This window comes from Oncorhynchus gorbuscha, unplaced genomic scaffold (assembly GCF_021184085.1).
Source record: "Oncorhynchus gorbuscha isolate QuinsamMale2020 ecotype Even-year unplaced genomic scaffold, OgorEven_v1.0 Un_scaffold_7290, whole genome shotgun sequence".
Taxonomy (NCBI): domain Eukaryota; kingdom Metazoa; phylum Chordata; class Actinopteri; order Salmoniformes; family Salmonidae; genus Oncorhynchus; species Oncorhynchus gorbuscha.
In genome coordinates this window covers 4,900-18,056 of record NW_025750707.1, presented here as the reverse complement: position 1 = coordinate 18,056, position 13,157 = coordinate 4,900, and the positions used below count along the sequence as shown (strand labels likewise).

At 47.5% G+C, this 13,157-nt stretch overlaps 1 protein-coding gene and 1 long non-coding RNA gene across 2 annotated transcripts; both read right to left on the bottom strand.

Annotated features, from left to right (window-relative positions):
* Positions 1-815: 815 nt before the first annotated feature.
* Positions 816-9,804, bottom strand: LOC124029691 (heparan-alpha-glucosaminide N-acetyltransferase-like). Its single transcript, XM_046341315.1, is given in 14 exon segments — positions 816-2,095; positions 2,369-2,481; positions 3,805-3,875; positions 4,432-4,509; positions 4,980-5,066; positions 5,170-5,253; positions 5,255-5,297; positions 6,358-6,425; positions 6,428-6,481; positions 7,604-7,719; positions 7,874-8,034; positions 9,168-9,198; positions 9,351-9,531; positions 9,793-9,804. Coding segments are annotated over 13 exon segments (1,149 nt in total). The 5' UTR covers positions 9,412-9,531; positions 9,793-9,804; the 3' UTR covers positions 816-1,913.
* A 1,759-nt stretch (positions 9,805-11,563) lies between these two features.
* LOC124029692 lies at positions 11,564-12,450 on the bottom strand. Its single transcript, XR_006837824.1, has 3 exons — positions 12,288-12,450; positions 11,732-11,847; positions 11,564-11,587 (listed from the first exon to the last, which is right to left on the bottom strand). It is a non-coding gene; the product is annotated as an uncharacterized LOC124029692 (long non-coding RNA).
* Between the last annotated feature and the right edge of the window lie 707 nt (positions 12,451-13,157).

Below are 13,157 nucleotides of genomic sequence, written 5' to 3'. Positions count from 1 at the left end.
AGTTTCAGTCCCAATAGAACAGGTGCTCGTACAACTGTCTGGCATTGGTTGTTTCAGTCCCAATAGAACAGGTGCTCGTACAACTGTCTGGCATTGGTTGTTTCAGTCCCAAGAGAACAGGTGCTCGTACAACTGTCTGGCATTGGTTGTTTCAGTCCCAAGAGAACAGGTGCTCGTACAACTGTCTGGCATTGGTAGTTTCAGTCCCAATAGAACAGGTGCTCGTACAACTGTCTGGCATTGGTTGTTTCAGTCCCAAGAGAACAGGTGCTCGTACAACTGTCTGGCATTGGTTGTTTCAGTCCCAAGAGAACAGGTGCTCGTACAACTGTCTGGCATTGGTAGTTTCAGTCCCAAGAGAACAGGTGCTCGTACAACTGTCTGGCATTGGTTGTTTCAGTCCCAAGAGAACAGGTGCTCGTACAACTGTCTGGCATTGGTAGTTTCAGTCCCAAGAGAACAGGTGCTCGTACAACTGTCTGGCATTGGTAGTTTCAGTCCCAAGAGAACAGGTGCTCGTACAACTGTCTGGCATTGGTAGTTTCAGTCCCAAGAGAACAGGTGCTCGTACAACTGTCTGGCATTGGTAGTTTCAGTCCCAAGAGAACAGGTGCTCGTACAACTGTCTGGCATTGGTAGTTTCAGTCCCAAGAGAACAGGTGCTCGTACAACTGTCTGGCATTGGTAGTTTCAGTCCCAAGAGAACAGGTGCTCGTAAAACTGTCTGGCATTGGTAGTTTCAGTCCCAATAGAACAGGTGCTCGTACAACTGTCTGGCATTGGTAGTTTCAGTCCCAATAGAACAGGTGCTCGTACAACTGTCTGGCATTGGTAGTTTCAGTCCCAATAGAACAGGTGCTCGTACAACTGTCTGGCATTGGTTGTTTCAGTCCCAAGAGAACAGGTGCTCGTACAACTGTCTGGCATTGGTTGTTTCAGTCCCAAGAGAACAGGTGCTCGTACAACTGTCTGGCATTGGTTGTTTCAGTCCCAAGAGAACAGGTGCTCGTAAAACTCATGTGTATTATCCATGGTACACTATTCCATACCGGATTGGCTGTACGCTCCATTTGTTTTTGTTTTTGTGAAGTCCAGTTTGATCCCACATCCCAGTGACCTCTGACCTGTGTGTCCGTAGTTACAGTGTAGCGTAGACCAGAGCCTGTAGCATTGTTTCCATCAACTCTACTTTCTTGAACTGTATTTTTGGTTACGGGCTCGTACGTAAACATTTCACGGTAAAGTCCACCACGCCTGTTGTATTCGGCGCATGTGACTAGTAACATTTGATTTGATGAGCAGAAAAATGGTAATCGTGGTTTCTAGAGTTTCCGTGTCTCTTGTATACAATCCCAGACCAGCCTTTTCCTGAGTGATTATGTTCCCTTCTCAAAAACATCAGCGTCATGCAAGGAGAGCACACGAGGAAAGGAAACAAGGAGAGGAAACGCTTTACACTATTCCCTTTTTAAAAAAGGAAGCTGGAGAAAGGATACAAGGAATTGATGAAAGACAAGTGAAATGCAACACAGACGAAAGATCCTCAAAGACACAAGGAATTGAGGAGACTATTGAGATACGGCCCAGCTCAACATCTCCCAGTGAGTGGATCGTTGGTTGAAGGACACAAGGAATTGAGGAGACTGTTGAGATACGGCCCAGCTCAACATCTCCCAGTGAGTGGATCGTTGGTTAAAGGACACAAGGAATTGAGGAGACTGTTGAGATACGGCCCAGCTCAACATCTCCCAGTGAGTGGATCGTTGGTTAAAGGACACAAGGAATTGAGGAGAGTAAGATCCTTCAGAAAGACCTGAGAAAATACTTATGAGACGCAGCCCGGCCCCTTCAGACCTTCCCCCTAAATCTTTAGAGGACTTGAAGAAAGACACTTTGAAACGCGTCCTGGCCCTCTAGATCTTCCAGAAGATGTTCTTCCGGTACAGCAGGAAGGAGATGAGGACCCAGCAGGAAGTGGCCAATAGGTTCTGGGTCAGGTGCTCTGCGTGGGATTGGCTGTCGGCCATGCGCCAGCGAAACGGGAAGTACTCCTCTAGGACCTCGTGGCCCACGTACACCAGGATGGAGTTCATACCTGGAGGTCAAAGGTCAGGATTAGAGCACAGGGGTCAAAGGTCAGGATCAGAGCACAGGGGTCAGAGGGATTGTTCAGGGAGTTGCGTAAACATTATTATTATTTTTTTAAAGATAGAAATGTATAGTTTTAGAACAGACGTGATTCTCCCGTCAACACAGAATAGGGATCGTTGTCAGGGATCGTCTACGCGTTACATTTCTATATAAGCAGATTGAAATATATCAAAAAAAATGTACAAAGCAGAGGTGCTGACACAGAGCTAGTTCTCACCGGGGTAGTAGAAGGGCGCCCCAGACCACCACCTCTTCACATCTACTGTGTAGTAGATCAACACCAGGAGCAGCAGGGCAAAACACGCCAGGGTGGTCACGTAGGAGAGAGACCTGACAGACAACTCAGAGGTCGGTTATTCCACACTATTAACACGGATGATTCCAGTATCGCTATTCCATGGTAACTAAATAAAAAAACACAGAGCTAAACTGTTTGGTGCTTTAAAAACCTGCTGGATGTAAAATATGGGGTGCTATGGCTTGGAAAATAAATACAATGTGACTCCGGATGACATAATGATGTTTTGTTTTCCAACACCAGGGCTGTTTCCCAACACCAGGGCTGTTTTCCATCATAATGATGTTTGTTTCCCAACATCAGGGCTGTTTTCCATCATAATGATGTTTGTTTCCCAACATCAGGGCTGGTTTCCAACATCAGGGCTGGTTTCCAACATCAGGGCTGGTTTCCAACATCAGGGCTGGTTTCCAACATCAGGGCTGGTTTCCAACATCAGGGCTGGTTTCCAACATCAGGGCTGGTTTCCAACATCAGGGCTGTTTTCCAACATATTGATATTTGTTTCCAACATCAGGGCTGTTTTCCATCATAATGATGTTTGTTTCCCAACATCAGGGCTGTTTCCCAACATCAGGGCTGTTTCCCATCATAATGATGTTTGTTTCCCAACATCAGGGCTGTTTTCCATCATAATGATGTTTGTTTCCCAACATCAGGGCTGTTTTCCATCATAATGATGTTTGTTTCCCAACATCAGGGCTGTTTTCCATCATAATGATGTTTGTTTCCAACATCAGGGCTGGTTTCCAACATCAGGGCTGGTTTCCAACATCAGGGCTGGTTTCCAACATCAGGGCTGGTTTCCAACATCAGGGCTGGTTCCCAACATCAGGGCTGGTTCCCAACATCAGGGCTGGTTCCCAACATCAGGGCTGGTTCCCAACATCAGGGCTGGTTCCCAACATCAGGGCTGGTTCCCAACATCAGGGCTGGTTCCCAACATCAGGGCTGGTTCCCAACATCAGGGCTGTTTTCCATCATAATGATGTTTGTTTTCCAACATCAGGGCTGTTTTCCAACATCAGGGCTGTTTTCCAACATTCAACATCAGGGCTGTTTCCCAACATCAGGGCTGCTTTCCAGCATCAGGGCTGTTTTACTAAAGAAGGTAAATCAGCTTTGTTTTCTATTTTCTTGCCACGACACTAAAGAGTATTGTCCCGGCCCTACTAGGAAATATCAAGGGCCAGTTTCCCGCACACAGATTAGCCTAAAACTAGTCCTGGACCAAAAAACTCAATGAAAAGTGGCCATTCAAAGTGCTCTTTAGTCCAGGACTAGATTTAAACCAGTGTCCAGGAAACTGTCCCTGAGAGTGTTAAACTGCATTATAAGTGGTCTGGTCTCCTTACCATAGATTCTTGTTGATGGGGATGAAGCCTTCATTTAGTGAACATTTGGTCAGAACGGCTGATGTGATTCCCTGGAGAGATAAACATTTAGATACATCATCACGCTGACAAGGGACATACAGGCACGGTGAAGACGGAAATACTGTGTTACTATGTCTCAGTGTTGTCATAAGGAGACATATGGAGAGGTTTAGTCTGATAAAAGATGCAATATACCAAGGCTGCGCGACAGACCGAGGCTGTACCAAGGCTGCGCGACAGACCGAGGCTTCCCGACAGACCAAGGCTGTACCGAGGCTGACGCGACAGACCGAGGCTGACGCGACAGACCGAGGCTGACGCGACAGACCGAGGCTGACGCGACAGACCGAGGCTGACGCGACAGACCGAGGCTGACCGAGGCTGACCCGACAGACCGGGGCTGACCCGACAGACCGGGGCTGGCCCGACAGACCGAGGCTGGCCCGACAGACCGAGGCTGGCCCGACAGACCGAGGCTGGCCCGACAGACCGAGGCTGGCCCGACAGACCGAGGCTGGCCCGACAGACCGAGGCTGGCCCGACAGACCAAGGCTAAATACCAAACAGCTAATACAGTAACGACAAACAGCAACGTGGTCGTCTCACCAGAACCAGGCTCCATATGAGGAACCGGGCCATTATACTGGAGTGCTGGTCCTTGTAGTGGAGGAGAATCTTTCCTGTCTGGATTCAGATAACAGGGACAAAACAAATGGACCCTCAAAGTTAATCCCATTTATTACATTAGACTGATCCATTCAGTTAGGCTGAAACATGCAACCTCCACGTCTGCAATTACACACATCGGTCTAGTAGTGTAGAAACAGAACCACTGGAAAGAGAAGGAACAATGGAAGGAACATGTGAGAGAAACACAGATTAGTTTGGATGCAGAGAAGGAGTGTTGAGACAGACAGACAGACAGACAGACAGACAGACAGACAGACAGACAGACAGACAGACAGACAGACAGACAGACAGACAGACAGACAGACAGACAGACAGACAGACAGACAGACAGACAGACAGACAGACAGACAGCAAAAGAAAGAGACAGAGAGACAGACTAGTTTGGGAGAGACAGCTGACAGAGCTGACAGACAGCTAGACAGCTGACAGACAGCTGATAATTGCAGACAGCCAGCAGACATGACCAGCTGTAGTCCCAGGAAAGCCATGAGGACAGAGTTGATGCTGCCAAGGACCCTCTGATCAAAGGGCAGGTGAGACTTGTAGATCACCTGAAAAATGAACGCGCCACGTTACGAGAGAAACAAACCTCCTGCAGAAAGTGTTTAAAAAAAATAATCTTTGTTGCCTGAAACAAGTCAGCGTTTCACTCACCCGCGAGGAAGGTGTTTGATAGATGTGCTTCTCTCCCAGTAGCCAACGGTCTACATATCCAGCTGCTCCCCCAGTGCAGTTTGGGGTACTGGCCCATGTCCCCAATACCACCCGGGCCCAAATAACCACTAAGGAGAGAGAAGATGATGGTGAGTAGAGGATTTATCTCTACTTCCGATCACCTCCGGCCCCCTCAGACTCACGGACATGCATTAAATCATATAGGAACTATATCATCGTCCGTCAACACTACAACTGAAGGCAACTACTGTCAAGACGAGGCAGATGGAAAAACGCAGACCGTTTGAGGGGGCTCTGAAAATCATCTCCGTTGTGTTGGATTAATATTGACCGATTCTATATTGATCCGATTCTAAATTGATTCGATATTGATTCGATGATATTGATCCGATTCGAAATTGATTCGATTGATTCGATACGATATTGATTCGATATTGATTGGCGAAGCTTAATATTGATTCGATATTGATAAGAGAAGAAGCATGGTATATTCGGAGTGAAAGAGACTGGGTTTTGTGTCAGACGTGAATGGTTCTCTGTAGAAGACAGATTGGCTGTGGAATGTGTTGGGGGATGCAGAGCACCGTGTTGATACCAGACAAACGACATCTGTGGATTAGATGAAGGAGGGTTGAGGTCAGGACAGATTCTCTGAAGAGAGTAATTAATAAGGGTTTGGAATCCTGTTTCTCTTTCCTGTTGAACCACAAGGTGTAAGGATTGGAGAGGAGGAGGAGAGTCTTAGGTGGAATATAAGTATCTGTGATGTGAGAAATGTTGGGTTGTCTGAATTACAGCTGTCATTTGGGGAGAATTAAACCTGGTTAAAGATTATCTGGTGTCCGTGAGTTATTTACTCCTGGAACTATAACAACCTAACAGTTTTTAATTTTTACCTTTATTTAACGAGGCAAGTCAGTTAAGAACAAATTCTTATTTTCAATGACGGCCTGGGAACAGTGGGTTAACTGCCTGTTCAGGGGCAGAACGACAGATTTGTACCTTGTCAGCTCGGGATTGAACTTGCAACCTTCCGGTTTACTAGTCCAACGCTCTAACCACTAGACTACCCTGCCGCCCGTTGTCATTCATCCTGCGACAGACGACTCCCATTGAATCTGTGTCGTCTCAATGTGTTCACGACCATAGTCTTCCCTCTGAACTCACCTTGGGCAGTCAGGAACAGGGAGCAGGAAGGTGAGACAGAGCCACACGGTTTCCAAGACGACCACACACACAGCCAGGCTGGCCAGTAGAGCAGGAACTCACGAGCAGAGTACCACCAAGCATCCTGGGTAGAAACACAAAACAACAACACCAAAACAAGCATTTTTGGTCACTATGGAAACAACACCGACCAGCAGACAGCTCAACATTAATACCAAGTGAAATGGAAGGCTGGTCTGACCCACAAGGCCGGTCTGACCACGGGTCACAAGGCCGGTCTGACCACGGGGTCTGACCACGGGGTCACAAGGCCGGTCTGACCACGGGGTCTGACCGGTCTGACCACGGGGTCACAAGGCCGGTCTGACCACGGGGTCACAAGGCCGGTCTGACCACGGGGTCACAGGCCGGTCTGACCCGGGTCACAAGGCCGGTCTGACCACGGGGTCACAAGGCCGGTCTGACCACGGGTCACAAGGCGGTCTGACCACGGGGTCACAAGGCGGTCTGACCACGGGGTCACAAGGCCGGTCTGACCACGGGGTCACAAGGCCGGTCTGACCACGGGGTCACAAGGCCAGTCTGACCACGGGGTCATAAGGCCAGTCTGGGAATTGATGGGAAATGATGTAAATATATCACTAGCCACTTTAAACAATGCTACCTTATATAATGTTACTTACCCTACATTATTCATCTCATATGCATACGTATATACTGTACTCTATATCATCGACTGCATCCTTATGTAACACATGTATCACTAGCCACTTTAACTATGCCACTTTGTTTACTTTGTCTACACACTCATCTCATATGTATATACTGTACTCGATACCATCTACTGTATGCTGCTCTGTACCATCACTCATTCATATATCCTTATGTACATGTTCCTTATCCCCTTACACTGTGTATAAGACAGTAGTTTTGGAATTGTTAGTTAGATTACTTGTTGGTTATCACTGCATTGTCGGAACTAGAAGCACAAGCATTTCGCTACACTCGCATTAACATCTGCTAACCATGTGTATGTGACAAATAAAATTTGATTTGATTTGAGTCTGACCACGGGGTTATAAGGCCAGTCTGACCACGGGTAGGTTGTCCAGGCAGTTTCTGACCACACACAGATCCAGACATGGTTATAACATGGTTGTGTGTGTTATAACAGTATAATAACAGTTTATTTACAGAGGTCCTGTTCATGCTATGAGTATATAATGAGATGTATTCTGAGACTGACCACAGGAAGGTTGTCCAGGCTGTTCCAGGCCACACAGAGGTCCAGAGAGACCACCACTAGATAGGAGAAGGCCAGACGCTGAAGCACGCCAGGGATACGCAGGGAGTCCCATGATACTGGAGTATACACACACACACACAGTTTAGAAGAGTGAAACATTGTAAAGGAGTGAGCACGTGTGTGTGTGTCTGTACGTAAGTGTGTGTGTGTACGTGTGTGTGTACGCGTTTGTACGTGTGCGTGTATGTGTGTGTGCGTGTGTGTACTGACGTGGTCCCTGGCAGTAGTTGGGGTTGATGATGAGGAGTCCTATGAGGAAGAGCTGAACACTCCTCCAAACTGCCTTGGTGAACAGAGAGAAACGTGACAAACCACATCGCAGGGCTGAGCTGACAGACAGGGATATAGATGTGCCCATGATGAACACAAACCTGAGAGACACACAGAGAGAGACACAGAGAGAGACAGTGAGACACAGAGAGAGAGAGACAGAGACAGAGAGAGAGAGACAGAGAGAGAGATACAGAGAGGGACGCGGTGAGAGACACAGAGAGGGACACGGTGAGAGACACAGAGAGAGACACGGAGAGAGACACAGAGAGACAGAGAGATACAGAGATACAGAGAGAGACACAGAGATACAGAGAGAGACACAGAGATACAGAGAGAGACACAGAGAGACACAGTGAGACACAGAGAGACACAGAGAGACACAGTGAGACACAGAGAGGGACACAGAGAGACAGAGAGAGACAGTGAGACACAGAGAGAGACACAGAGAGACAGAGAGACACAGAGATACAGAGAGACACAGAGATACAGAGAGAGACACAGAGAGACACAGTGAGACACAGAGAGACACAGAGAGACACAGAGAGGGACACAGAGAGACAGTGAGACACAGAGACAGAGAGACACAGAGAGAGACAGTGAGACACAGAGAGAGACAGTGAGACACAGAGAGGGACACAGAGACACAGAGAGAGACAGTGAGACACAGAGAGAGACAGTGAGACACAGAGAGAGACAGAGACACAGAGAGAGACAGTGAGACACAGAGAGAGACAGTGAGACACAGAGAGAGACAGTGAGACACAGAGAGAGACAGTGAGACACAGAGAGAGACAGTGAGACACAGTGAGACACAGAGAGAGACACAGAGAGAGACAGTGAGACACAGAGAGAGACACAGTGAGAGACACAGAGAGAGACACAGAGAGACAGAGAGAGACACAGTGAGAGACACAGAGAGAGACACAGTGAGAGACACAGTGAGAGACACAGTGAGAGACAGTGAGACACAGAGAGAGACAGTGAGACACAGAGAGAGACAGTGAGACACAGAGAGAGACAGTGAGACACAGAGACAGTGAGACACAGAGACAGTGAGACACAGAGAGAGACACAGTGAGAGACAGTGAGACACAGAGAGAGACAGTGAGACACAGTGAGAGACACAGAGAGAGACACACACTTCACTCCTCTGGAGCAAAAGTTAGATTTCCCCTCAATAAAAAGACGATACATTTAGTCTTTAAATACAAAATATAAAAACTGATATTACCAGGGAAAGACCAAATCAGCAACTGTGAGTCCTGTGAAGAGAGAGAGAGAGGGGGAAACAATAGTCATTTTAACAACGCAGTATTAGAATTTTTCCTGAACATATTGTTGGATCTCCGGGACCTGCTAAAAACCACTAGAAGTGTGGGCGTAACATTTTCATATTCAGAATGGTGGGACTCACCGTTCCAGCTCTCGTGTCTGAAGAACCAGTACCTCCCTCCTCCGTAGTTCACAAACACCATGATGACCAGGGACAACCCTCTGAAAGTGTCCAGGGATCGGAGCCTCCGGCTGGGGGTGGCGGGGGTGGGGAGGATGGTGTCTGTGGCCGTCTCCACCGTCCTGCATGGAAACCCCAGGTCCTAGGAGGAAAGAGGAGAGAACGTCAAAAAGGTGTTAGTGCTGGGCGGGAACAAAAGCCTGCATACCCTGTATTAGCTCTCCAGGACCAAGGATATTGAACAATGCTTTAGAGCATACTACTCAACTCTAGCGACCCCTCCCCCCCGATCAACTCTAGGACCCCTCCCCCGATCAACTGCAGCGACCCCTCCCCCGATCAACTGCAGCGACCCCCCCTGTTCTAGAACTAAGTCTGGAGACTGAACACCACAGAGACTCACCGAGTTGATGAGCCTCTCTCAGTTTCCATGGAGTTGCCCAATCGGAACATCAGGTTTTTAACCACGTCCAGCCTGTAGGCCATACAAGACATAACCAAACGATTAGGAGAAGCTCTGATCATCTCTTCACACAAAAAAAAAATGACAGACTCAAGACGGTAACAAACATAGTAAATGGAAACGTGTGTTTATGTTTTCTAATGTAATCAGACCTACCCCGTGATAGTAGCTCCAATAGCAGACAGTACAGCCAGTCCCTGTGAACAACAGAAAGGCCACCATGATGGCTTTAAGGACAGAAAGGGATTTCATTGGTCAAGATAATGGTTTCAGAGCATAAACATGAGTGGTGAGTGAGCGGTGGTGGTGGTGAGTGGTGGTGAGTGGTGAGTGGTGGTGGTGGTGAGTGGGAGGAGTGAGTGAGCGAGTGAGGTGAGTGAGCGGAGTGAAGGTGAGTGGTGGTGTGAGTGAGGTGAGAGGCGAGCGAGTGTGTGAGTGAGTGGCGAGTGAGGAGTGAGCGGCGAGTGAGTGAGCGAGCGAGCAGTGAGCAGGTGAGTGAGCGGTGAGCGAGTGGTGTGAGTGAGTGAGTGAGCGGTAGTGAGTGAGTGAGGTGGTGTGAGCGGCGGCGAGTGAGTGAGTGGCGAGCGGTAGTGGTGGTGGTGAGTGAGTGAGTGAGTGGTAGTGAGTGAGTGAGTGAGCGAGTGAGTGAGTGAGCGAGGGAGGAGTGTGTGAGTGAGTGAGTGAGGAGGAGTGAGTGAGTGTGTGCTGCGCAGGTAGCTGTTGACCGTTTCTGTGTCAGTGATCATGGAACAGTTGACCACTGAGGAGTCGTTCAGGTTCTTGACCCACAGAGAGTAGTTACCATGCTCCCAAAAGTGGTAATGAACCCTGGAGGAGGAGACAGGAAACTACTACCAGTGAGTGTTCTTTCTGTACAAATTCAACATACTTCCTAGATATTGGATTTAATTGAATTATACCCCACAGTCCAAAAATCCAGCTGTAGACACTGGGAGGTCCAATACTTTCAGATCTATAATAAAAGTGTGAGTCCCAAACGGTATCCTTCTCCCTATATAGTGCACTACTTTAGTAGAGCCCTTGGTCTAAGTAGTGCACTACTTTAGTAGAGCCCTGGTCTAAAGTAGTTCACTATATAGGGAATAGAGCTCTGGTCTAGTAGTTCACTATAGTAGAGCCCTGGTCTAAAGTAGTTCACTATATAGGGAATAGGCTCTGGTCTAAAGTAGTGCACTATATAGGGAATAGGCCCTGGTCTAAAGTAGTGCACTATATAGGGAATAGGGCTCTGGTCTAAAGTAGTTCACTAAAGTAGGGCTCTGGTCTAAAGTAGTTCACTATATAGGAATAGGGCCCTGGTCTAAAGTAGTTCACTATATAGGGAATCGGACTCTGGTCTAAAGTAGTGCACTATATAGGGAATCGGGCCTGGTCTAAAGTAGTGCACTATATAGAGGAATAGGGCTCTGAATAAAGTAGTTCACTATATAGGGAATAGGGCTCTGGTCTTTAAAGTAGTTCACTATATAGGGTCTGGAGCAGGGCCAGGAGTGGTAGTTGATTAGTTAGTAGTGGTAGTTGGTTAGTTAGTTAGTAGTGGTAGTTGGTTAGTTAGTAGTGGTAGGGGTTGATAGGTCTTTACCTGCAGAGTTCCAGGCTGACGGGGCTGCTGAGCTGCAGGGTGATGCCATGCTGTGCCCACGGTGAAGTCCACTGAGCTGGGTAAGCCTGGTCCAGGGCCTGCTGGCACCACACCCAGGGGCTGGTACACACACTGGAGCACAGGAGCACAATGACGACAACAGTGTGTGTGTGTGTGTGTGTGTGTGTGTGTGTGTGTGTGTGTGTGTGTGTGTGTGTGTGTGTGTGTGTGTGTGTGTGTGTGTGTGATAGATACAGCAGTAAAGGTCAGTCTTACCTGATAGCAGTGGTCTGATAGCCAGCTCACAACCATTTCAGCGTCCAGCTCATTGTTCACAGTGAGAGAGGCCTCGTCCATCTTTACCACTGCAGCCTTATGCCGGGGGTGGCATGCTGGAGAGAGAGAGAGAAAGAGAGACAGAGAGACAGAGAGAGAGAGAGAAACACACAGAGAGAGACAGAGACAGACAGAGAGACAGACAGAGAGAGAGACAGAGAGAGAGACAGAGAGAGACAGACACAGAGAGAGACAGAGACAGAGAGAGAGAGAGAGACAGAGACAGAGAGAGAGAAAGCTCGTGAGACACCGCAGATCTGATAAGAATAGTCACACACAGCTTATATTTACGCTGAGACACACACACACGTCTAGTCTAGATAGACCGTGTACAATGGTCCATCAGTGCAGGCCTACACTGCAGAAGCTGGGCTAGTGCGACTACTACTCTCCTCCTTGTTGACAACCGTTTACACTCGATTAAAAAATCAAACTCCTGCTGTATAGACTATCCTTCAAATATCACGGTCCTCATCTTGGCATGCACAGTACTTACCAGGAAGTCAGCCTCTAAACCAATGTGATCGGTAGCTAGCTAGCCAAGACTAGGCTCAAGTCAACAGGAAGTCAGACTGCTGCTAGTTACTGAACCTCAACAGAGGGGAGGGAGGCATGACGTTACGGCTTTCAATTCAATTCAAGGGTTTTATTGTCATGGGAAACATGTGTTAACGTTGCCAAAGCAAGTGAGGTAGACAAATATACAAAAGTGAATATATAAAGTGAAAACAACAACAAAAATTAACAGTAAACATTACATACAGACGTTTCAGAACAATAAAGTCATTACAAATGACACACTCTCCCCGATATCATGTGATTTATTAATCCGCTTCTCCAGGAAGTGGAATAAATACCGAGGAGGTTTAAACAGTGCTGTGGATACACCGGCTGACATTAACTTACACACCATTGTAGTTGATAGGAAGATTCCCTAAGTTAGCATTAGCATTAGCTACCGTTGTCACTACTTACAACCAGACGAGGAATGAAACCACCGAATTGAGTCATTTCAATCAATTTTGTGGCATAAACTTTCAGACAAAAAAAAAAAAAAAGAGTGCGTTTTCCCTATTGTTTCGCTCGATAACTAATGTTGGCACTGGGAGATAAAACTAAAAACAACGAACACAGATCGATTTAATGAACTATTCATCATGTTTTACTTACAGGGATTTCTGCCACGCAAATGGCAACCAGCAAAGCAATCACTGCTGGGAAAACCACCTTGTAACGCTTCTCAGGCTGAGCATGTTGATGTTTTTTCTCCCTTCCCTCCTGGTCCCCACCGCCAGAATTGGTGCCTTTGTGTTTCTTATTTTCGCCTCTTTCCATAACACTTCCGATCCCACCTTGTTTCTTTGTG